This window comes from Falco naumanni, chromosome 5 (genome assembly GCF_017639655.2).
Source record: "Falco naumanni isolate bFalNau1 chromosome 5, bFalNau1.pat, whole genome shotgun sequence".
NCBI classification, from domain to species: Eukaryota; Metazoa; Chordata; class Aves; order Falconiformes; family Falconidae; genus Falco; species Falco naumanni.
The window spans coordinates 19,712,040-19,737,330 of NC_054058.1; the positions used below are offsets into that span (position 1 = coordinate 19,712,040).

General features: G+C 40.6%; 1 protein-coding gene across 1 annotated transcript; it reads right to left on the bottom strand.

The window, feature by feature from the left end:
• Positions 1 to 2,745: 2,745 nt before the first annotated feature.
• On the bottom strand, positions 2,746 to 25,291 carry LOC121089503 (solute carrier organic anion transporter family member 1C1-like). Its single transcript, XM_040596782.1, has 14 exons — positions 25,069 to 25,291; positions 21,608 to 21,749; positions 20,663 to 20,795; positions 19,926 to 20,047; positions 18,845 to 18,991; positions 18,156 to 18,254; positions 17,133 to 17,378; positions 16,300 to 16,464; positions 12,721 to 12,916; positions 11,522 to 11,687; positions 10,897 to 11,081; positions 6,598 to 6,662; positions 5,215 to 5,332; positions 2,746 to 4,173 (listed from the first exon to the last, which is right to left on the bottom strand). Exons 1-14 carry the CDS (start codon positions 25,195 to 25,197, stop codon positions 3,951 to 3,953), a joined length of 2,136 nt encoding a protein of 711 aa, XP_040452716.1. The 5' UTR covers positions 25,198 to 25,291; the 3' UTR covers positions 2,746 to 3,950.

A 25,291-nucleotide genomic window follows, 5' to 3' on the forward strand; every position in this document is an offset into this window, starting at 1 on the left:
GCTCACTTTATTCATGTTTCTTATGATTATCAATAATGGTACTGTATTTGCAAATACTTTTAAAACATCCCTGTGACTTAGTGACTGGCGAGTCTACGTACTATGCACTTTATAGCTTCTAGAGAGAAGTAACTTTTTTCTTTCAATGTTACGTAGAACTAAGTTGCACATTTCAAACAGTGAAACTGTCATCAGCAGTCAAACCAGCCAAAGTGGTAATGTCAGTGTTTTCTCTCAGATGATAATAATCACACTGCTATTTACAAATATTACAATAGTTGTTTCATACATCAATCTTACTCATTATTTTGAGCACATCAAAGAAGAACTATCCAGCCTATGTATGTTTTTGATACATTCACACCATTTGCTCTCTGACTTTTGGCAGTTCCCTTAGATTACAAGATCACATGTAGCGATTCAATTGTGGCACAAGGATAGGGTAGCTGGTCTACTGTCTGAAACCTGGAGATACTTCATCCTATACTGATGCTTCTCTCCTCTCAAATAGTGGGAGGGCATGAGCTACAGACCAAATGCACAAGAAAGCTGGAGAGGGACTTTTTACAAGGGCATGCAGCCATAGGACAAGGGGTAATGGTTTTAAACTAAAAAAGGGTAGATTTAGATTAGATATTGGGAAGAAGTTCTTTTCTGTGAGGGTGGTGAGGCACTGGAACAGGTTGCCCAGAGAAGCTGTGGATGCCCCATCCCTGGAAGTGTTCAAGGCCAGGTTGAATGGAGCTTTGAGCAACCTGGTCTAGTGGAAGGTGTCCCTGCCCATGGCAGGGAATTGGAACTAGATATTTTCAAGGTCCCTTCCAACGCATGATTCTATGATTGTTCCCGCACTCTACTGACTTCATCTTTTTGCCTCCTTCATTTGTTAGAATTCCTTGATGTTTCCTTCCTGATATGATTAGAAATAATTTGCCTATCAGTAAGACATGTCATTTGAGAGTTGCATTTTTTGTTGGGAGATAGAAGATAAAATGTGCACTGGCTCATGTGCCCTAGGCCAGATTGCACATCCTATCATGTGACATGGCCTGGTACACTTGCCTTCTCCCCTGTGTGCCAGTTAGGGTCCTTGCTATAAGATGAAAATGTATGTATGTCATTTTTACATGGCACACAGCCCACAGGTAGTTCTTAACAAGATTATGAGTCCCACTTTGGCCTCTAAGGCTGACATCGATGGTTGGGAAATCTCCTCAGCCAATTCTTTTTAACAGTCTCACCTTTGAAAATGAAAGGCATTTGCTCCTTCACAATGTCTCAATTGTGGTTTAATATATCTAATTCTAAAAAGGAAAGAAAAAAATCCAAATTATTTTAACTTTGTGAGTTCAGTTGCAGATTTAGTTTAAGACGAAAAAATCTGGAATTCTAAGAACAGGTCCAAATCCCTTAGTGCTGAGGCCATTTGTCCATTTATTATTAACAAATCTATAATATGTATCTCTAGTCATACACTCATCCATGCATCCACATTACTAATTGAAGTATTAAAATTAAGTGGCACACATGAAAATATTTTAAAGTGAGAGTGGAGTATAACTGCTTGGTAACTCACAGTATTATCAGTGCTGAAGGGTGAGAGGAAAAGAATGCTCATTTTTAAACCACCATGAAAATAAGACTTACTGAAACAAATTCTTTTATAGTATTCCTCTTCCTTTTGTCTGTAAAGAAAATGGAGTATGGAATGAAAGCCCACACTAAAATATTCACTAAGTAGAGGTATACATACGTAAGCTTAGGTCATAACCCAAGAAGTTGACTTTTTTTCCCCTCTTTTTTTCTGAATTAGGATAGGATATGTTTATTTCTCTTAATTTCTTTCTTTGTCCTGTAAGCCAGTGAATTTTCCTGTCCATCTTGCTGCTGGGTATGTACAGAATTGCCTCCGTGACAGCTTCCGTATCGTTGAGGAGCAGTGTCCCTGCCAGAAACCCTGCTGGGACTGATCTGCAAATTAGGAATCATCCCTGTTTATTGGACACACATACAACATCAAGCACTGAGTAAAATGCAGATATTACTCCTTTTTTTCCTAGTCTGTACTTAAGTTGGGTTGCCCCTTTCTCTCACGGGATCTGACAGCTCATTGCTATGAAAAGTGCCCTCCCAAGGAGTCTAAGGAAGGCTCCAAGCACCTCTCTTACTCTTGGATGCTGATGTGGTTTGGCATTTTTTCTGTTTTTATGATGATGTAGTATGACTGAGTCCTGAGACTGGAATGCCAATCTTTGTGATTCACCCGAATAATAATGCTCCAGTTATTCCCATATTCACAAACTTCCTGATTATTTTAATTTGTTTAGTTCAGTATCCAGTTGTACAAGGCAACGTTGACAGCCACAGCTCTCCAACACCCCATTGCCTGTAGCCTCTGACACACCTGGGAGGACAAAGAGCTGGGACAGGGGACCAGGTAGCCCAGGCTGCTGTCTAAACACTCACCCACATGGCAAATGGTGGGTGACATTAGTCCTTCATCTCACAGCTGCATTTTCTGAAGTGATGGCTTTAAATCCTTACCTTCTGCAGATATTTGGTGCTTAAGCAACATCCTTCTTCTTGATGTTCTTATTGAATGGATTAGGTAGTTCCTTAATGACACACTCTAAACATTTACCATTGAAAGCTCAGTAAACCCAATTCTTATACATCTGCCCCTCCTCATGCATCCTGCAGGAGAGGCTTCACATCTGCCTCTGGCCTGCAAGCCCAGCTTGGCAGCAGGGTACCCACAGTCACTGCTGAGATACAAGTGATATGATACAATTTTTTTTTTTGCCAAAATTATTATGAAGGGTGAAGCCTACCTTTCATCATGTGTTCTAAATTTCTAGTTGCTTTAAAGGACATAATTTGTAGTCGTGCTTTTTCAGTTCAAGCATTCTTGAGATTTTGCTCCATGTTAAACAGCTCTCCACTGTACTCCCCACCCCAAATTTATTTCATACCAAATACTGTCAAACTGAAAAAAATATATAAAGGGATATTATGACACACACCTTAGTTTCAGCTAGCAAATACAATAAATTAAAAGGAAAAGCCTCATATCACCTAATCTTTGAATTAATTTTATTGTTCCCAAGCTGTCTTGTCATAGCTTTTTAAAAAATAAATCATATGTATCATGTATCATGGTGTTATTACATTGCATAAAATGGAATGTATAGAATTATTCAGTACACTGAGTACTAGCAAGTAGCAAGAAAATGTTGGAAACCTAAAAAAGCTCTATTTGTATTTCAGTTTCCTTTGGATGATACTCTTGTGATCTCTTTGACTGCAATGACAACTTTTATTGCTGTGCTGTAACAGAGCTACTTGAAAAAGAATCCCTAACCACAACATTCAATGTCCTAAGCATTATGGGGTTTAATTCACGAGATGCCCAGAGCCCGCAGCTGATTTCTCCCGCCAGCAAACCACCTTCCTCTTGCCCTGCACCGCACTGCCTGCCAGGGCGAGCTATGTGCAGCACCTGCCCCTTCCAGGCTGCCAAGGCTGGTTTGGTGCACCAGTTCCTCTTGAGCTCGTGCCGTGGCAGAGCAAGCTGCTTTGCAGCCTCCCCACTACCCCTCACATGCAGAAGGAAGCAGAGGGGCAGCAGTGGCTGCTGCAGCTTCTCGAGGAGCGGTGGAGCTGAGGGGCAGCCATAAAACCAGCTTCTCAGTGAGGGAGGACACTGCACTTCCCCAGCCGTAACAAACCCCCTCACTTGAGAGTTACTGGCTGGGCAGGACAAATGGTGAGCAGTGTTTTCAGAGCTGCACATGTACTAAAATTGTTGTCTTTGCTTTTGGTGTTTATAGTGAAAATTACATGAAGGTGAATATTTTCAGGGTGGATACTAATATACCGCTTCACTGATGATGAATTTTTGCCTGGAACACCACTCACTGGGTGAAGTCACAGTGGAGATCTCAGTCTTCCTAAAGTCTAGTCTCCTTTTCTGGCCAGTAAGTTGTCTGAATTAAACAGTCACTATTAACAAAATTATCTTTCCTGCTCTTTGTCCCACAGGTGCCTCTCTCCCCGTTGGCTGAGAGGGTTTCATCTTGTGGAGAAGACCTTTTCCGGAGAACCCAAAGGACAGCAACACTGAAGAAAATGGACACCGTGCCCAACACCAAAGTCAGCCCCAGGTACACATACCTGAGAGAGAAATTTTTGATGAGAGCCTATTTCAAAGGCAATGTACAACTAGAAGGCATCAAGGACACATTCATATTTTTATGAACTAAGGCTGAGTAAGAAAGCTTTTCAAGCAAGATGATAACCCTGGAGATGAGAGTCTGCTAGCTCACCCAGGTCAGCTATTGTGTGGTCTGTGGCCAAGAAAGCATCTCAGGCATTGACTATCCTTCTCCACCCCAATGTGCTTCAGTGAGAATAACACTAATATTTCTAGGGCAATTAATTTATTTTTAGTTGCCTCATAAACAGTACAGTGATACCAAGACCATTTGATCGTATTTTTGCTTTACAGGCATAATGGCAGTAACAACAGTAGCAACAATATCATTGTTATGTTTTATTACTAAGAAGCTTTTGTTCTTTTCTTTAAATTTTCAAAACAAGATATACCTTCCCCTCGTGTTTTTCCCTGGGGGTGGGGGAAAGGGCAACCTGTTCTCTCGTTTTCCTTTTACCATTGTTATTCCATTCTCCATTTCTGGTAATGCCTTTCATGAATGCAGTTCAGGCAGTTATTCTCCTTTAGCAAGAGACTGATAAAGACAACACTGTGCTTAAGCCTCTAGATAAGCCAAGTGTGCTTGTGCTTTTTGGCACCCTTCCTTTTTGTGGTCTAGCTCCAACGTGGAGCAATGATGAGCTTAAACACCTCTTTTACTTATTTATTTACTTACAGACACACACTCTCACAGCAGAGTTGCTAAAAATTGACGGAAGCTTTAGTACAAAATCAAGGTTTTAACTGAACATTTTTGGGGGCAGAAAATAAAGTGATTTAAATATTTCAACCTGATACTGAAATAAGATGACCCCCTAAAAAAAAAGAAAATAAACCAAAAGAGAATGCCAAAACCTGAGCATTATTGTTAATATTGCTAGTCAGACTCTTTAATTTTTAAATTTTTCACTAAAATGTTCTGACAGAAGTTTTTCTGCCAGTGCCAGCTTAGACGTACTTAAAGAACACAAGTTAAACAATGAATGGAGAAAAGCAGTTACCTGAGTGCACTGGAGTTGTAGAGTCTGCATGCTCCTCTTCCCCCGCATCTTTTGTTTCCCCATTTCAGGCAAGTGGTGTCTATAGCCACTCCAAAATACACTGGGGCTGGAATTCCCGCTTGTTGTATGTAACAAATAAATAGAGGCAAGAAGGTTACTTTCCCGGGTGATCAGTTCTGATCTAGAGACACGTTCATGTAGAACATTAAATAATACATTCGAACAGCAATGACACTTCCACACTGTTTGCTGGTTTGAGAAGTTGTGTCTTGTGTTGCCCAGGCACACACCGCCCTTTCCTCCCTGTGGGGAATCGGGGTGGGGAAGAAACACAGCTAAACATCAAAAAGCCTGTGGAAGTCAGCAGGAGTGCTGGCCATGGCTTGGTTTCCTTGCCCTGCAGGACTCCTCTGGGAAAGAAAAAAAGAAAAGGAGATACTTCTTCTTTCTTGAGAGTGAGTGATGGAGCCTGTTCAGCTTGGGGGTGATGAGTGTTCTGTGTGGTGTTCTGAGAGAGGCATGAGAAGGGAGAGAGACGGCAGGGCTGGGAACCTGCAGTGGGTCTACAAGTAGCCTGCAAGTATCCTGAGATCTTCCCGTGGCAGGGACAAACCTACTGCAGTGCTTGTGGATGGTGGAGAGGAAAAGGCTTTCCTCAGGTGCTAATGGGGACATTGTGGACTGTGCAACCTAGGGAGCCACCTATGGTTTCTGGAGAATTAAGTAAGCCTGGAGGGAAAATCCTGGCTTGCCGAAATGTGAGAAAGCATCCAACACTTTGCCCTGATGTCATTACATCTGCCTCATCCAGCTCATCTAAGTCCGCCTTATTTAAAAAGTGACTTGCTTCTTGCTAATTATTACCTTTGTTGATGAAGACCTGGAGGATTTTAGTTTCCAGTTCATTGGCATTTCATGGTACCCTTGATTTTAGAGAAAATTTACAGGTGGCTCTACCTCAAGGCTGCAGCGAACCCTGCCCACAGGCACACCTGTACTTAGAATCCATTAGTTTCTAGGGAATTAAAGATGCCTGAAAAATTATCACAAATTCTAAGCCATAGCTGTTCTATTATGCTTGTTGTTGAATAAGGAGAGACAAGTAATTTTTATGTTAGCTTCATAGTCCAAAGGATCACTTGTTACCTCTATGGATGTTGGCTTATACCTAAGACAGTTATATAAGTTACGAAATACAAAGCTGCTTCGTTTCTCCAACCTTTTCCTAGGTGTTTCTTGGTTTTTGTTTGGTTTTTTTTTTAAATCCATTAACATTAATTTGTCAGTTAGACATTGTTTTTTCCAGCAATCAAAGTTTAATTCTAGGATAAATGATTAGTGAGTAGTACATTAAAATGGACCAAAGAGTACAAATGGACTTACCAAGTACTCTTATTGCCAGGGTATAGATACCAAGTGCAAATGATTTCAAGTGTGGTTTAATGCATCTAAAAAAAAAAAAAAAGAAAAAAGGTATTAAATACAAATAAAGAATTGACTATGGATAATTTGAACACAAATAGAAAGCAAGAAGATGGAAAGAAATGTGGTTTTCCTCTTTACTGACACTGACTTTAACATAATTATAGAAATATGAAAATAACGCAATAAAATCAGAACAGTATCTACAAATTCTGAAAATCTATATTCAATATCACATTTTAAAAAGGTGGTACATTTTCAGGTAATACCAGCACTTAGGAGTTACTAACGCAGACAAGAAAATTGGTTGTGAAATCATGCATCATTGGATAGTCTTATTCAGTTAAACACTCTGAAATTGTAGATCATGACCTAGACTAGTACAAAGCATTAGGCACTCAATCTTCATTGCACTGTATCTAGGATCAGGATCACACCTCCTGTAAAGGTAAATCCTCTGAGTCATTCTCTGACAGAACGGAAGGACCATTTGCATTTGTACTTTTCTGAGCTTGCATCATAGACATCAGTCCTTCTGGCTCTAGATTAGCCCTGCTCCAACCTTGGGTCATTGTCCTGGCTCTTCTAGGATGGTTGGAAGTGGTGGGCAGGAGAACAGCTGCCTTTCACATGCATGCTAGCAGCAGTGTGTATATGGAGCCACTAAAATTAGTAGGACTCACCTGTTGCTAACCTCACCAGCAGCTCAAGTGTGCTGTTTCACCCAGCATGTATCAGACTGCCTATTACAATACCTAATCCAGCAAGATCCTGAGTGCATGCTTTACTTTTAGCATGTGAGTAGCCCTAGTCACATGACTAAACTGGGGCATGCTTGATATGTGAGGCGAGTAACACATGTGTATCGTTATGGTAATTGATAAAACTCCCTGCTGTTGCAGTCATTCTATTTAATATAAAAAGACAAAAGAAAGGGCTGAAACTCAGTTGTTGCTATGGATAAGCACAGCACTTCAGAGGTCCAGTCTATATACTCTGAACAAGGATGGACTCAGCTACTGAAGAAATTAAAGTAATCAGGAATACCTTTTCAAAAATAATAAAAACATTGCAGAACAAGCTCTTTTGTTCTGCACCAGTGATATTTTATTATTTCCCAATGCAGCTGCCAGAACAGCATTAAGAACCCGTGTTGTAAATTGTGTTCAGATCATCTTCCTATAATTTAGTGAAAATGGAAAAGGACCAGAAGGACATGTGTAGAAAACAACACCAAAGTACCATGGTCAAAAAATGGTTCTGTGCATCTCATTTTGCAGTCTGAGCACTTCACTCTCTAATGCCCCGATCATGGATTATCATCATATGATATGTTATATTGTGGCTTATACAGCCGCTGCCATCTAGGCAGGCATGAATGCAGTATGATTTTGAGCTGGAAGAACAGAGTTTTGTCCTCCTATCAGATACATGCTACACAAGCAAGCCTCGGCCTAGAAGTCCTTTTAACCGAATGTGAGGACATAGAAAGCAGGAAGTGGAAAATAGAACCAATAACTGAACATTTATTGTGCGTTCCATAGGATTTGTGTCCTGCAAAAAAATTAATCTTCTCTTTCAGACAGAACCCCCTGCCCCGTGTTTGAACATTTGTATTGTCTTTGCACGGAAACACGAGTTTGAGATGCTGAGTGAGAGCCAAACCTCTCAGGGAGATCTGAGACTTCCTTTTCCCTGCCTAATCACCTGCTATTAATAACTTGTGCTTGAACAACAGTTATCTGAATTGCAGGATTTTTTTCTCCAAAACTTCAAGGCTTTCCCAAGTTTCTTGGCAATTGTAATTAGTCTAATACCACTAAAAAGACATTTCAGCAAATGACATGGTCGGTAGCTGTTGTGTAAACACTTGAAGTAAATGTCACTTTTACATTTTTACACTTTTACATTTTTACAAATGAAGTAAATCTTACAGGCTTTTAGGGATTTAACTGTATTTGTGCTCCACGGCAGGTGCAACAATATCTGCTCATCTGAAAACATCAGCTTGTTTAAGTGCTGGAATCTCATCAGACCTGACTGAATAGTGAATAATTTTAAAAACAAGTAATTGGAAAAAATACTTAATGAAGTCTGCAATTTGACGTTGGGATTATTCATTTTCAAAAAGCATGTAATTTCTTTCTGGGAACAGAAGCACACTTTTGTTTCACAGAGGTGTTCAAGGAAAGTCAGTCAGTGATGGATTTCCGAAAAGCAAGCGTGAGCTCAAAATGGAATTGTGCCCACAGGTAATTTGCAGAGAAAAAAAAAAGAAAAAAAAGATTGATATGGTTTTAATTTTGCCGCACATCAGATTCAGCTTTCTTCAATCCAGCAGAAAAACACATAACTTCTCAGTTTCAGTTAAACGGCTCTCAGAGTAAAATGATTTTCCACAGAAATAAAAGCTCTGGAGCAGAACCAATAAAGCTGTTTTGCTGATTTCATGTAACAAAATGTTTTAGCATCGTTATTGAAAACCTCTCTAAGCTTTTCAAAATAAATCCACTAAGCATTAAGTCCCCTGAGAGCAAGTTCTTGGGGCTGAGGAGTGCAGGCAGCTCAGTGTGATTTAAGCTCACAGTGTTCAGTGATGAACGTCTCCTCCCAGATTCTTCTGCAGCGGAGACAAGCCAGGAAGCAGGAGGCTGAGTATGGCAGTGGTGGTTTCGAGGCCCTGTGTGGTACCATAGCTGAACATTTTCTACTCTATGTTTTATGGATAGAAGGGGGACATCATGTGGAGGGAAAGGGGAAGGAAACTGCATCCCTACATAGCCCTATGCCCATATTTATACAACAAAAAATCTCCCTGGGTCAGAAGCGACCACAGAAGGCAATCTGCTGGAAACCCTGAAGGCTTCGCTGCAGGCTCTCAGCTTGCGAATCATCCTCCTCTTGGTGCATGGGCAGTTTCAGTAATGCATAAGCTTCAGCAAAAATTGTTTGGAATGGATTTTAATATGAGTTTTCTTGAAGTGACTCCTTTTGAGGGGAGAGGGGAGAGACACCATGTGGTTTTGCAGTACTCAGTGGTAACCCTGTAAGGTGGGTAGGGAAAGCTATGCAGCTTATATGGTTTAAGGCATATACCTCACTGGCAGTGTTTGTGGAGGACAGTGGAGAAGGATCCTCACCTCAACCATTTCTAAATTATCTCTGTGAATACTAATTCTGCTTCAAGGACTGTGCTGGAACCGTAGCCGAAGTTACATTTCTTTGTTTGGGTTTTTTCCATATAGTCTATATTCAGCCAGTTCTAGCACTGGCTTTTTCCACGTGATATAAAGACACTGGCGATGAGACAGGGCCTGCTCCAGAAAATTTGATTCAAAACCAAAGAGAATTTGGGGGTAAGAAAACACCACAATAATAAAGATTAGTTAAACTGTATTTACCATTGTTTTGTTTGAGAAGTAGAATGTACCCATCTGGAAATAATTTGGAAAGAGGAACTGAGGAAGAAAGCTTTCCAAAACAGAGCAGAGCAGCACTTAGAATCCAAAAATTGCAAGAAGCTGACAAACATCCAGATTAATCACTGGAAGTATTATATTCCTTTTGCGCTTTACAAAATTAGCTTAAAAACTTACACTTGGTGATGGACAAATAGTTCCAGCAGTTAAATACGTATTGGAGCGATCCCTTGGGACAAGCATTTAATAAAGCCATGGTTATTATGACAGAACCCCCACACATATCTCATGCTAAATCTACCTTTGTTTTCAGGAGAGAAATCTGGGACAGAACAATTATATGAAATCATAAAATGGACCAGAGAAGAGTTACGTGCGTGTATATAGAGGGTTTGGGTTAGATTATCTCTGCACAGCTGTGTGTTGGAATCCTAGCAAATGAAGGAAACTGTCTACCTATAAGCATTCACATGCACACATTGGCACATGCAGAACAAATTTCCATTTGTATGGAGGCCATTTAACACCATTCCGGTAATGTAAAAGACATTAAGGAAAGTGGAATTTGGTATAAATGCCAACCAGGCCTCCTGTATCATGTTTAAAACTAGAAAGGTACCGCTGGTAGAGATAATCATAAGTGCATTGCTGCTTCGATGGTAGAAAACTCATTGTCAAATTATGAGGATGCCATTCAATAGTAAAAAATAATACTTCAAAAGCCACCTTGCACAGATGAAAATATTTCAAAATACCGGGTGGGGGAGGGGGGGAAGACCCAGTTACACATGTCAAAACACCTTGAAAATATTTGTCAATGCTAGCAGAAATGATTTCTTACCTTAGAAGCAGTATGTATCCGGGTGTGCCACCTATAGACAAAGTATATGAAGTGATTACCGATATTACTAGAAAATACAGAAACATTTTTGGACAGTCATTTCCTTTTTGACATGGTCCCACCACAGCTGAGGAGCTTTGTGAAGGAGATTCCAAGGTTCCCACACAACTGCAGTTAAAAAATACCTGGAAGACAGCAGACAAAAGTATATGATAACCTAAACATCAGAGAAGTGGATGTTCAGGCATTGCACATCATGGTTTTCTAGGTAGCTGAAAGTTTAAATCCAAACTGGAAAATATTTTTAAAAAGGAAAAGGCTTGTTTATTGAAGGAGAAATTTATAAAGAAAGTATCTATGGTTGATGATATTTAGTGGGTTTTTTTTAAACAGCTTTTGTAACTAACAGCGAAAAAAACACCCTCCTACATCTTCTGCTTGAGATTTCTGCTGGAAACAGCAATTGAGAAATTTTAAATGTGGGTGGAAGATTGCTAAAAAATCCTTAGGAGTTTAGGGCTGAAGAAGATGTGCCTTACTCAATTTTAATCCACTTAGTCTGACACAACTGGTTGTATAAAAAAAACCCTACAACATCACACATGGAAACAAAAGATTGTCTTACAGTGTTTTTCCCACTGCCGTTGGATGCCTGGCAGCCAGCGAGACAAGCAGAAATGTAGGTAACTCCATTTTCCCCACAGATGGGGTCCCAGTCATTCTTGGAACATGTGCAGCCCGAGTTGCACTCTGAAAAGAGGGCTTGCTCATGATCAGTCATCTGCTTAGTTCTGGAAAAAAGAGAAATTGCAATATATTTTCTAACAAATGTGGAAGAAATCATCAAATCATGGGTTATGAGCTCTGTCAGAAGCACCTGGCCAGACCTTCTGTCTGTAGTCTATTAGGATGTTGCCCCTTCACATTCACGCAGCAGTGTAAATTTTTATTTCTCTGTTATCAAAAGGTTTTCACAATATCACACGACCTACTGTGAGCTACTTTATTAAGAGAAACAGCTAACAATTTCTATTCATGCATTTTCTCATATTTTCTAAGATTTTAGTTATCTGATGCTTGGTGCAGTTTTAACAAAAGTAGGAAAAAAAGTTTCATTACTCCAGTGGCAAAGAGGAGAGTGAGTTACTCATGGGAAAGGGTCGCTGAAGAAGTTAGTGAAGAAATGATAAGGATGGGGCTCATCCAGACTGAAGGTCTGACACACTGTACCATGGCTATCTGCCAACTTCAGCTAGCTGCTGCTGAAGTCACCATCGGAGCAGGTCCTGGAACAGCTGTGGAGTTGGTACTGGAAACTCCTCCCCAAAAGTGAGATTTACAGAGTAGTATCATCTAGTCTCAGGTGTACCTCACAGTTAACATCATGGCTATCTCATGGTTAATCCATGAACACTGAAGTTTTGGGTTCAGAGGCTATTAAATGCCATGGATCGTTCAGCAGCACACAGAGGCAAGGAACAATTAATTGAATCTCACCCCTGCTACTGAGCTCCCCACATATCCAGAAATCTCTAGGCTCAAAGGATGGGTCCCATGGCAATAATAATTAAAAAGTAATCAGAAAAAATAATCTGCACTTGTGGCATAAACCCCTCTGGGCTGAAGGCAACAATCATGAAAAGGTTCTGACATAATGCCTGCTGGAATAGACGGAGCGGTTTCCACCTCTTTGAATCAAATTTCTGGGAAGCATATTTAGGTCAGTCATTCTCTTTTCAACAATACATACTTTGTGGAATGAAATGAGGAACGAGTTTGGTTTGCCACAGCACTTTATGCTGAGGTGTGCCCTTCCCAGCATACCCGTGGTACGACACGGTCAGTCCAGCCACATCCGAGTTCTCACAGCCCATCGCAAATAATGAGAGGAGCAAAAGGTAACCAAAGAAAGATGATGCCAGGGAGAGTTTTGCGGCCCCTAAAACATTGATTCGGAATTTTTTCATCATCAGTCCTCCAGAGAATATGCCAAAGGCCACAGCAGGAATGTTGATAAGACCTGAAATCAAACAGAAAAATCTGTACTAACAAAAACTCCAATTCAATGGACTATCCTCCTCAGTCCCCAAACCAGCAGCAACAATAAGACAAAGCAACAAAATAGGAAAGATCTTCAGTCAGGGCATTTTAATTGTCTAGAATTGGATTGTTCCTACAAAGGTGCTGGGACTGCTTTAAAAACTTGCCTCCACGGAAATGTTCCTTTACTCGTTCTTTGACAGAGAGATTATGTATAAGGTTTAGATAATGATCTTCCAATTTCTTAAGCTAGGTGGTTTTCTCCACTGTTAGTTTGTTAGTGGAGGGATCATTGTAATGTTAATTCAAATACTTTTAGTGTTCTTTCTCACAAGAGCTGCTCTGGGCAGTGAGAAGTTACCTGGGGCATCGTGTTGCTCAGGGCAGCCAAGACAGCCGCAGTCCCACTGCCCTGTTTGGGGCTTTGCTATGGACCTTCCCGGAGCCCTTCACACATACTGCCACAGTGGGAGCAACAGGGGCCACTCCCTGGGGCTGCCTCACTCCGGCTTTCAGGGCAGGTCCTCTCCTTCCCTTTTCCACTGATGGGAGGAGGCTGAACCACTCACTCCTAGAGGACAGTTCAGTTTTACCTATAGCGTTATGAAATTTGGACCAAAACCTGCTTTTTCTATTGTGATTCAGCCATGAAACCGATAATGTCCTGGAAAAGTCTCCGAGAGGGAGAAAGCCAGTAGTATGTCATTGCCTCCGTGCCCAGGACAGTTAGGGAATTTCTCTGGTTTTGGTTGTTGAAATACTCCATTAAATGAGTGTTGCAACAGCAGAAAGACAAGTATACTCATTGGGCTCTCTTGTGTCAGGCTTCAGGCTGTCAAGCGGAAGAGCACTGAAGGAAACGTAAAATTGGGTGACATTGATCCTTTCCTGGACAGCTTTGCTCAGAGCAGTGCCCATAGTGACAGACATGGACAAGACAACCAAAAATGATCTTGTTCAGTACACACAAAGAAGATGTAGATAGAGACCACCGTAAATGATACCACACAGTCAAGCAAGGTGCACTTTGCAGGATTTCATTGTTACTGAAAATGATTTTCCAGCTTTACCAGCCACTTCCAGCGCACTAAATTCTCCCCTCACACAGGGCTGTGTGTGCAATTTGCAGCTTTTAATTCATGCTGACACCGAGTGATGCTGAGCAGAGCAAGCATACCAAACACAAGCAAGTGCCAAAACATACATGCATTCATATAGCAGATGAAGTTCAGAGGACTGGAGGTATTATAGCATGATTTCAAATGACCTGGTATAGAACACCGGTTGAAAACATTAGAGTCTAATCTGCCTGCACTCTGATCCCTTAAATTTCTGGCTCAAGTCAGTGTTTGATCCACCTGTACACATGGAAAAAAAATCAGTGCTTAGAAGAGATGCTAGTAGGCACGTCTGATGTTAGGAAAAGCCTTATTCTATCTAGCAAACGCAGGAGTCAGTATCCCAGCTGAGTAACGAGCCCAGTTCCGTTAATAACAACATTCAGGAAGCTTCACTGGGGCAGCATTTTTCACTCTGCCCATACATGAAAGTTGTACTTCAGGGAATTTAGAAGCAGCATCCAAAATGTAGCATATGTAAGTTAAGAGTCGCTATGTAACAGGTTTTCCTGTTCTCTTTTGCTTGAAGAGGGGGCTAGCGTTTGAACCAGGAGCGGTGGGATGCATCAGGGAGTACTCACACTCTGCCTGCCCAGTCCTGTGCACCCTGCTGCTCATGCCTTTGTCTCATGGCCTTACAGGTAACTCCACTGCTTGACACTGGCATCATGGGGGGGAGGCAGGCAAAGTGTGTATATACATCAGGAAAATCATACAGACACAGTAGGAGCCATTATACTTTCTCACGCATTCCTTGGCTTGTGACTACTGAAAAATACCTTGTTACAGCTTCCAGCTGATTTTTTTATAAAGTGCTTTAAATTGCTCTGACAATTCTACTATTTATCAGGGAGATTGTGATAGTTTTTTGTTTGTTTTTTGTTTGTTTTGGTTTGTTTTTTTTGTTTTTGTTTGTTTTTAAAGTAGGAATAGGAAAAGAGGTAGGGAAAGGGAAATAGACAGAGTTAGTTCTAGTCAGCCCTCAGCTTTCCTAGCAAGGGTGTATTTGGAGAAGAAGGAAAAGGAGGAAGGAAAACCACCTTATTGCAGGGATAGCCACTCAGCCAGGATCCTTCCCTAGCCAAGCCATTGCACGTTTTCTGTTGTATATAGTCCCTATGCCTTGTGAAATCAGATGGATCTTAATCCTCACTCAGTTTCCACATACCTGAAAGCTTAGCTCCAAAAATCTGTAAATACAATGAGAAGTACTGTACTGAATGTAGGGATTGTTTTCTGGACTTTCTCTGGCCATTGACCATGCTTGAAGATTTCTCCTTGCTTTGAGGAGGTTTGTGCCAGGAAATTCCAGCTTCTATCTTTAAGGAATTAACATAGCACAATGGATCAATACAGCTTTTCTGCATATATATACCTCTGTTGCTGTGCAACTAATGCTGCTCTGAAACAAGGCAGTTCCCTCTATATTGGATAGATGTAAACCTCTTTGCTGTGTAATGCTATTGAATCCTGGGATCTCAGGGACTGAACCCAAGCCTGCATGTAGGTTCAGCAACTGGGCAGCAGCATTCACAACCTTGAAGACATCTCCAGAAATGGCCACCTTGGTACCCAAAGGCAGAAGCAGCATCTCTCTCTACCTCATGCTATATGGAAGGGCTTGGGAGACTAACTTCACAACAGAAAAAGGTTCTTAGGTAAAGTTAGGACAGAAATACCTATTTGTCCTTCACCAACATCACACTGAGATAATGTTAGGTTTTTAATGCATGTATTGTGTGATCACTGATATGACTTTGACTTCCTTTTATTTAACACCAACCTCTTCAGAAAGTAAGAAATCACTGGCAATATCACAGCTACTTTATGGTCAGTCCTTTAGCACTCACTGAGTTGATCTTCATTTCGTTGAAATAAATGGGAAGCCAGCAAGGGAACAGATCTGTCTGATGACAAATTTATGTAAAGTATTTTAAAATTAATTCTCTTTTCAATTATACTTTTGTGCTGTACATACATTATTTTTCAAATTTCCAGTAAAATGGGAAATAAGTTATCAAATCATGTAATCTTTCACAGTATGCCTTTGCATAGATAAACTCAGAGCTAACTAGTTCTAAAGCAGAAATGAAATAACTTACCTTCTATAAGCTACTACTTAAAGCCAGACAAGGAAGGAGAAGAAATAAATGTATCCTAAAAATTCCAGTTTTCCCTATATATATGTATACGTCACTCCCTAAATGTCAATTTTTAAGATATCAAGAAGCAGATATAACATTACCTATAACAAAATTAGTTTTTGAAGATGTTTGCCCATACTGTTGTTCAATATACTTTGGCTTATATGTCACCATGCCAATTAAAGAATTGAACTGAATAATACTTGCACACAAATACAGAATGTAAACCGGATTCCCAAAGAGGTTCTTCAGTGATGGCAAGAAGTCTGAAAGACAAAACAACAGAAATGACAACCAGGTCAGAGAGAGAATAACTGCTGTGAATAATGCTTTGCAACATGTTTGCACCTTCCAAAAAGGACTGCAGGACATTTCAGAAGGAATCCTTGAAGTTCCATGATGTCTTTAAGAGCTCTCCTAGTTTTGAAAGGGAGAACAGTGGAGCAAAATGCTAAGCATCAATTTCCCAGAAGAGCTATCTTGCTTTACATATCTTCTTTTGATCATAAACCAGGACTGATTTGCTTTTTATGTGTCCTCAACAGCCACAGCATCTTTTAGCTTTACTTGGGGGCAGAGAGTGCTCACCACAGCTGAGAGTGAGCACGGACATACTAAGTTACAGATTTAAATTCTGAGGGAAAATGCGCAGTCATTATTTGTGAATGAAAAATTTTGACAGTTTCATGATACTTGCTGGGCCACTAGCATAATTTTACAAATCTTACCTGGAGAAATTCTGCATGCAAGATCAGGTCCAAAGAACAATGAAAGAACCTTTTTGTGCATGCCAGTTAGGTGGAGAGTAATGCCTGAGGGAAAATAGTAATTCTGCAGCCATTAAAATATGGCTTCGGAAACTATAAAGTTTTAAAGTATAAAAAGGTAGTGATAGAAAGACTCAACACTCAGGAAAGAAATTCTAGTGACTTGCCTTTTGCCATCTCAGCAATCTTCACTTGTTGCTGATAGGATTTGTGTTGGTCCTTGTTATCCTCAGTGATGAACTTTGACTGCTCGGAAGAGGCACTGGAGTCTTTTCTCTTCTCTGGTTTCGGAAGATGCTTTGGCAGGAACCAGAAAGGGATGCTGGCCAGAATGCTAATCACACCTGCTATTAAGTAACCCAGCCACCATGCTCCCACCCACTGCACGTCCTTGTGAGTTATTGTTACACTGTCTGGAGAAAGTCAAAAAAAGGAGAAACAAATAAATGCTTTTCAAGAATATTTGCTGATAACAAGGAAGGTGATTTTGCAGGGCCTTTCTCCAGAAGAGTCCACCCCCACCTCATCTCATCAGGTTTACCTGTGCTGTGTGTCTCTATGGGTGTTACAGGAGCAATTGTGGGGAGGCAATAAGGACCTGCTGATTGCTGTGACCCAGCAGCAGCCTTCTCCTGACACCACAGGGTCCCCAACCGTGCCACTCACACATCTCCAGAGAAGCTGCAAGGCCCAGGACATGGGGTAATCCAGGTGACCATGCGCTTGCTCCCAGTCAGGCTGTTCTGCACGAAAGTGCCAGGGAAAAATGGGGTGGAAGGTGTTTCCTCAGGAGGAAGGGAATCAGGAGCCCTGGTACCCATTGCAAGACTGCTTTTCCAGGCAATGATCGTGTACTACAAAACACACACACGTAGCTCTTGGCAGGTCCTGCCTCCTCCTGCTGCCTGCTGTCTCCCTAGAGCCTCCTCACCAGGGCATCTCCTGGGGGGCACCAGCCACAGATCTTCTGGGACTGAGGAAGGGTCAGCCCTCCTACTTCCTCCATACCCATTCTTCTTGCTAGCCTTTTCTGCGTGGGGCATTGCATTACTGTCATCCCTTTCAGTTCATAAAATACCCGCTCTACCCTGCCAGCCCTTTATGCCTAGAAGATAACTAGATCGTTCTTTGCCTAAAATAGACGTTTTGAAGCCTGACTGAATTTTTAAAACCTGAGCTTTCTGACTTACCCAGATCTACAAAGCCAATGTCAACATAAAGTTTGGCACACAGGGATCCTAGAAGAAAGCCAAATATTGGCCCTATAATTGCAACTGTCTGTACGCAGCCTGCAATAGAAAACAGGGGACTGTTATGCTTTTGAGTTAAAAAGAGCACTGGTTCTTGCTGCACCTAACAGCAAAGTATGACATGTGATGGATAACAAGTGATATAGTCTTATATTTCAAGTGAATGTACAGAAGTCTTCAGACAATGAACACAGCAAAAAAACAGTGATACCAACGTTTTGAAGCCTCAGCACTATTGTTTATAATTCTATCTGATTCTGAAGGGAACGCTTTGAGCCCCTGCTAAAATTCTAAGTGCTTAAAAGAGTACATGTTTTTTATCACTTTCCAGAGGACTGAATGTGCACAGAGGCTCAGCAGTCCACATCCAGAAGAATTAGAAAGATTAGGGTAACAGCAGGAACCTAAGGTCAAATTCTTTCTTCAAATTAAGATAATGAAACTGTGCTGGTATAATTAAAGAGGAACTTGGTCCCTTGAGTTTACATGACTGTTAAATAAACTTTAATATTGGAAATTATGCAAACAAAACAATCAGGGCAAGTTAATTCAGTAATGCTCATTCCATTATTCAGAGTGACTTAGTTTTCTCTGGGGAAAAATCCATTAGGAAAAAAATATTATTTTACCAATGTATAAAGCAGCATTCTCTTCCATGGCATAATCATCAATGTATGTAATTCCCAGAGGCTGGATAGGAGTTTCACCTATTCCACGCAAAAGATTTCCCAGTAAAACATAGATCCACATGGAAGAGCCTGCTTCTTTTTCACATCCTGGGTACATCACAGAAGAGACAAGAATGATGTTGTTTTCATAACCATTTGACACTGAATGCACAGGACTTATAAAACACTTCTGATGTGGGAAAAATGTCACAGTATGAAAACCGTGAAAAATGTTTCTTTTGGGATGGCAATTTTAATCCAATCAGCTTGAGGTGCACACAGGTTTAGCATGAACTGATTCAGTCAACCATACTAGGAGTTGGCCAGTTTTATAAATTTGTCATCACATCCCCTTTTAGAAATGTTTTTCAATTCCTTGTAACCAAATCTGCGATCTCCTAACAGAAAGATTTGGGACACATTCATGATGGTGAGCACTACCAGCCCCATCTAATCTACAGGTATGAGATTGCAACTATATACATTTTGTGACATATAGGTGGCTTGATTTGCTCATCCACAGCTTATTCATGGCTGGGCATCAGGGAAGAAGGTACTTTGCCCACAAGGAGCTCAATGCACCCAGAGAAGACACAGCTTTGTGGTGTGCAAAACAGGGTCAGTGGGCAGGCAGAGAAAAAAGAAGCGGGGTCTGCAGGCTGGGAGACACAATTGGTTCTTTCCAGTGGAGTGAGGACCTAAAGGCACGTTTCCCGCCAGAGGGAAGACCATGACTTTTCAAGGTCCTCATGGGAGGTTGGGGTTTTTGCAAGCCATAAACCTGCAGAAAGCTGCTGGAGGAGACAGCAAGGCTGGAGGAAAGGCTGCAGCCTGAAAAAAACTCTTGGCAGTGGGCAGTGGCAGTTATGTATTTATTTTTAATAGATTTCCCTCAACCAGTAGATCTGGCTATTCCGTGTGAAAGATTAATCTGTTTCCCATTTAATTTTTTTTCATTCTAATAAACTATTGCATGAGAATTTGGGAGCGTTTGATGTATTTCTTTATCCTTAGCACAATATTTAACATATAACATTCTCACCTGCGTTTATTTTTGCTTGAGATTTTTCCAAGGCTGAGAGTGGAGTTTGGCTTTTATCCTGCAGACATGGAGAGATGCTAGCAGTCGAATTGATGGTAGAAGGGAATCTTTCATACCTATATCTGTTTATAAACCAAAGTTGTCTTTTACTGTCCCAACTTACAAGAAATAGCAATCTAATCTGTTATGACCATGGGATATAGGCCCATAGCACTTCAAGGCAAATTTCATCTGCATCCAGTGTTGCCAATGATGGTTTACAAGGGATAAATGGAAATGTTTTTTACTGCAGTTTATACTCCCTGCTTATACACAGTGCTGCATTTCAGTTTAACAGGCACTTGGCTCTGCTATGACACATGAATCTGTACTAAAAGATTATCAGATAGTGAGTGTATCCTCCAGCTTGTGTTTGATACTCAGATTGTCTTCCTAAGTTTATCCTAAGATGAATCTTCATCACTGAAGCTTCAGCAATTCTTAAATTGTGTCAAAATGTGGTTGTTCAGAATCACAGACTAATAGAACAATAAGTTGATCACCACTGAGAATAGCATATATGTTAATTTATTTGCTGTACAGTAATAAGCCTTTTCACAAAAAATACTGAATTGAGTAACCACATCCACATATGCCTATTTCTGTGGGTATCTTCACAATCAATACCTACATATTTTAGTGAGGTAACATTCAGTGTGCATAGCCTAGTTGGAAAATACCAATCACTTTACACTTACCGTCCCATGAAGAACTGGGGCATTGCAATTAGGAATGTTCCAACTGACATAATTAAGCAGCCTGCTCCAATTATTCTTGGCCTGTGAAGCTTCGCTCCAAAGTAGCTTACAACAATTATGATTAGGAGGTTCCCTTTGAGAGTACAAAAGGAAAACTGAGTTTTATGGCTTGCTGATAAGAGATCCCCTAAAACAACAATTCCTGGTGTGTGATATAGGCAGCGATTTCAGGGGTAGAGGGTTGATTATGTGGGATTGGTGTTTCTCCCTGTTTTGAGGCATTCTTAGAGGAGCCCAATGCCTTCCATGATAGGAAAACCATAAACTTTTGGATAAGCAGCTGGAGAAGAGGAGGAGGACTGTGCCAGCTGAAGAGAACAAATATCCAGGAAAATAAGAAAAGAGGGAATAAACCAGAGCTTTATACGTTTAGGCTAAAATTTCATTCCCATGAATACCACAGTTTACTGAGCAGCCACCAGGTAAATTCAGTGATCTGAAATCATAAGAGACAGTTTCATGCTGGAAACCTTAGTGCAAGAGGGAAGGGGATGGACTGAACAATGAATGTAGGATACAGTTAGAGGTTTGTACTCTTGCTGCCTAATAAATCACAAAGGGCAAACACTTAAGGGGGGGATGGGTTGCTGATAAAAGGAGAGAGAAAGTGGAAATCTGTGTAGAATAAATTCTCATTCAAAAATCAAAATTTCTATTATTATTAATTAGCCAGACACTAAGCTTATGACATATTTAGGATTCTGTTTAATCTCTTGTATTAGCAACCCTATCCTATCCAATGTAATCATACTGACCATCATGCTGATTTTTGCGAGGTGAATCTTGCTCAGTTTTAATGGTTCAAGGAGATTCATACAATCATTTTTTACAACAAATTGTATCACTTTTTTTTTTAAAACAAAAGTGGGTTTCCACAGCACATACCAATTTCAAAACTGCCATCAATAACGCCAACCAAAGAGGAAGGGATATCAAATCTTCTTTCTATTTGCGTGATAGTACTTTTTAGATAACTTCCTGACAGTGCTTTAGCAAAATAAACAAAAGACAATGCACCGAGAAATATCTGTGAAAGAAATTGACAGTGATTAGAATCAGGCAGTACAGAAGGCTTTACTTTATGGATTATTGTTAAAAATATATATATATTCCCACCTTTTCTTTTCCCAAATAACCAAACCACATCAATATCTCTCCTACTTTTTATGAAATGCTAGATTGCAGATTTGTCCAATTTTTATGAGCAATACTCATATAAACTGAGCTTGCTAGCAGCCATTGCTAATTTTATGTAGATGCCAAAGTTACTGATGCTTTGAAGGACAGACACATATATCACCTTCCTAATCTCTCTAAGGAGTGGGTATCTTACAAAATAAGAAAAAGAGTAAATGTTAAGTGTGGCTTGGTGGAGAGGTGGGTTATCTGGGCATTTTTTAACATAGACTTTTGCAATTTGCTGGGTTTTAGAGTCCTGTACTAGTAAGCTGTTCCCACTGAAGCCCAGGTTGGCCAGGAGAGAGAAGTCTCTGCCGCCTGTTACATGGCTTCATGAGTTGAAACAGTGACCTGCCAGGCAATTCTCTTCTAGGCTTGTCCTTTCCCCCCCCCGCCCCAGACCTCTTGCAAGCTCTAATACATACGTATTCTTTTGAGTGCACACTGCATTTTTCTGTGGGACAACCTTCTCTTATCCTTTTGTTTCGCAGAGATCGTTGTTTTCTCTTAGTTACCACTGTATCTGATTTAGTATGTTAGCCTGTATTAGGAGCAGACTTTGGAAATTAAACTCTCACCCCCTTCATTGTGCTTCGGTACATGCTGCAAATGTGCAGACCGAATCCCTTTTAAACTGGAAGATGTGTTCCAGAAGGGCATTACATTCACTTCAACAACCAGTGGCTCTTCAGTCTCTGAGACAAGACTAGAGCGGGTCTGAAGTAACTCCCCACCTTGAAATATGTACAATGGGAGAGCAGGGTCCTTAGCACCAGCTGTTTTGCTCTTGCAGAGCTCTCACCTGATTTTGCCTTCATGCAATGCAGCCTTACTAAGTTTACAAGCTCCAGGGATACTCACACCCCATGTATTTGGTCATGGAAACCACAACATTGCTTTCTACTTTCAGATATAGGTTGTGTTGACTGAAAATACAGGGATGATCTTTGTAAAATGTGTTAAACACTCCCCCCCACCCACACACTTTCCTGACCCCCAGACTAGAAATTAAAAGACACACTAATGTTTCATGTAGCGAAAGATTTAGACCCTTGTCCTACTCCTCAGGCCTGCTCTGTGAGCAATTATGCTTCCAGTAAGCAAGTGCTCTGAAGTGATCTACTCACCTCCAATGCAATACTCTTTACATCATCTCATTTGACAAGGCACATTGGTAATAACACTGCCATCACTGTTGAACGCAAATTCTTGTGTTATGGTTAAAATGTATGTCTGTGCCACATTCAACACACTTTAGCCAGCTGGTTATTCCTCCTTCAGAAACACTTGTGGGTAAATAAGCAGTATCTGGCTGATCTTTCCTGCAGCGAGGGCTCTCAAAGAGCTCTCTAGTAAAAATATTTCCATTATATTTTACATTTTTCTCTGTGTTTATGCCCTTGGATTTTAAATAGCAATGTGAAAGCAAACATGGCTTTTCATAGGAAAATCATATTAGAACTTCAAAACGATTCTGTCTCTTCTTGGCACAAGTTTTTCTACTGGGTTTTCAGCTCTCCCAGAAGGAGATTGCGTGCAACAGTGGAAAAATGCTCCCAATTTAGAGCTGGGACAGGAAGGTGCACATGATTCTGCATTCTTCTGTGGTTTGTCAGTGACTGTAAGTAAATATTTCACCACATCTTTCTGGTTAATACAAGAAATTTTAACATATGGAAAGGCTGATAATTGGCAAAACCAACCTTTGAAATCTGCATATAGTTTTGGTAACACATTAGGCAAATCCAGATCTGAAGCAGACTTTTTGTGACTTAGAAATGTCTTTTATAATTTCATACGGACTCAGCAAGACATAGTCAGAACTGAAAAATGGATAGTTCACCACAAAAAGGAGTTTTATAAGTTCCTACTGGAATAGGATAATCATATCAGTTTGGGTTCCCAGAAGACAAATTTTTTGAACACAAGGAAACTGAGCTGAAATATTGCTTTTCTATTTTTGGAGCTAATAAGCTGATTCCTGACTGGCTAATCTGTGACTGAAGGTTTATTCAATGAGTGAATCGGATTATTGTTGCGGCAAATGGAGGAACAATGATAGAATTACTATTATGATACTAATTAAACTAATATCACTCATCTTCTATTTTCTATTTCAAAACAGGACCCAATTCCGAGCCTTTACAGGCTCAGGAAAAAATCAAGGAGAATATTTAGGAATCAAAGTATTTTTATAGCAGTCATCAGACTCAATTAATCTTAAAATATCTTAACTGCTTTGCTTCAGATCAACTATAGCTGAGGTCGTTGACTGTATTGGGGGCTGGATTAGTACCTGAAAATAGATGAGAGAGAGAGAGAGCACACACGTACCACAGAAATAAAGTCTGTGCAAGACAAAAAGAAATGGACAAGGCCAAAGATTGATTTTCCATATAACTCGAATCATCTCACCATTGTGATCTATTGAGATCTCACACAGGAGAGTGTCGGCATTTTACAGCCTGGCCTTGGAAAGCAGAGGGAGACAGCAGGCAAAGCATCACGCTGCCTCCTGTACCCCAGTTTCCCATACAGGGAGGAATGGTCCCCCGAGGTGCAGCGGTCCTAACTGTCAGGTGGGTCCAGTTACATTACAGGGCTTAAAGCAGGAAGCAGGGAGCTTCCATTGCCTCAAGGAAGTACTTCTCATGGGTGAGACAAATGCAGATACAGTGATGATATTTCAGCAGTTTCGTTTCAAAGTCATCTCATGCAGAACTCTCTCAAATCAGGAATATTACAATAATACCTTATATAACACTCAAAACATGAGGACCACAATACAAATATTATTTTTCAGAGCCCAGAAGACTACCATGGCTACAGTCTTAAAAAAGCAGTCTGTACTGACAGCTGCCTGTGGTATCGTGTGCCGATACCCTGTTCATAACCTCAGGAAGTTGCAGTAAAGAGGATACAGCAACCTTTCAGGATGACCCTTGAAGATCTCGTAATGCGCAAGCCTCAGCCAACATGTTCTATTTAAACACTGTCAAATGTCAGGCAAATACAGATCTAAAGCAGACTTTTTTTGTGACTTAGAAATATTTTTAGTGCTTTCATAATGACTCAGCAAGACACAATCAGAACTGAAAAAGGGATAGCTCACCAAAAAAAGCTGTTTTCTAAGTCCCTACTGGAATATTCAAATCCTCATACTCTACCTTTATACCTCCACAACATGACTGTTTTTCCTTGGATGCAGAAGATTCAGATTTGAATGAAGATCGGTCAACAGGCAGGACTGTGTTGTTAGAGAAAAACTGAGCATTTTCTTTTGATGAAACCTCCATGACGGTGTATCCCCTGTCTCTAAACCAGAAAACATGGAGAACATTTTAAAAGGCCATCCTATTAGCTCAGCCTCAAAAGCTCGTCATGTGACAG

Coding starts and splice junctions, on each gene's coding strand:
- LOC121089503 (XM_040596782.1), bottom strand. CDS start 25,197: ATGGAGGTTTCATCAAAAGAAAATGCTCAGTTTTTCTCTAACAACACA. Junction 21,750..25,068: donor CATGTTGTGGAGGTATAAAG/GTAGAGTATGAG, acceptor TTTCTTTCACAG/ATATTTCTCGGTGCATTGTC. Junction 18,255..18,844: donor GAATGCTGCTTTATACATTG/GTAAAATAATAT, acceptor TTTCTATTGCAG/GCTGCGTACAGACAGTTGCA.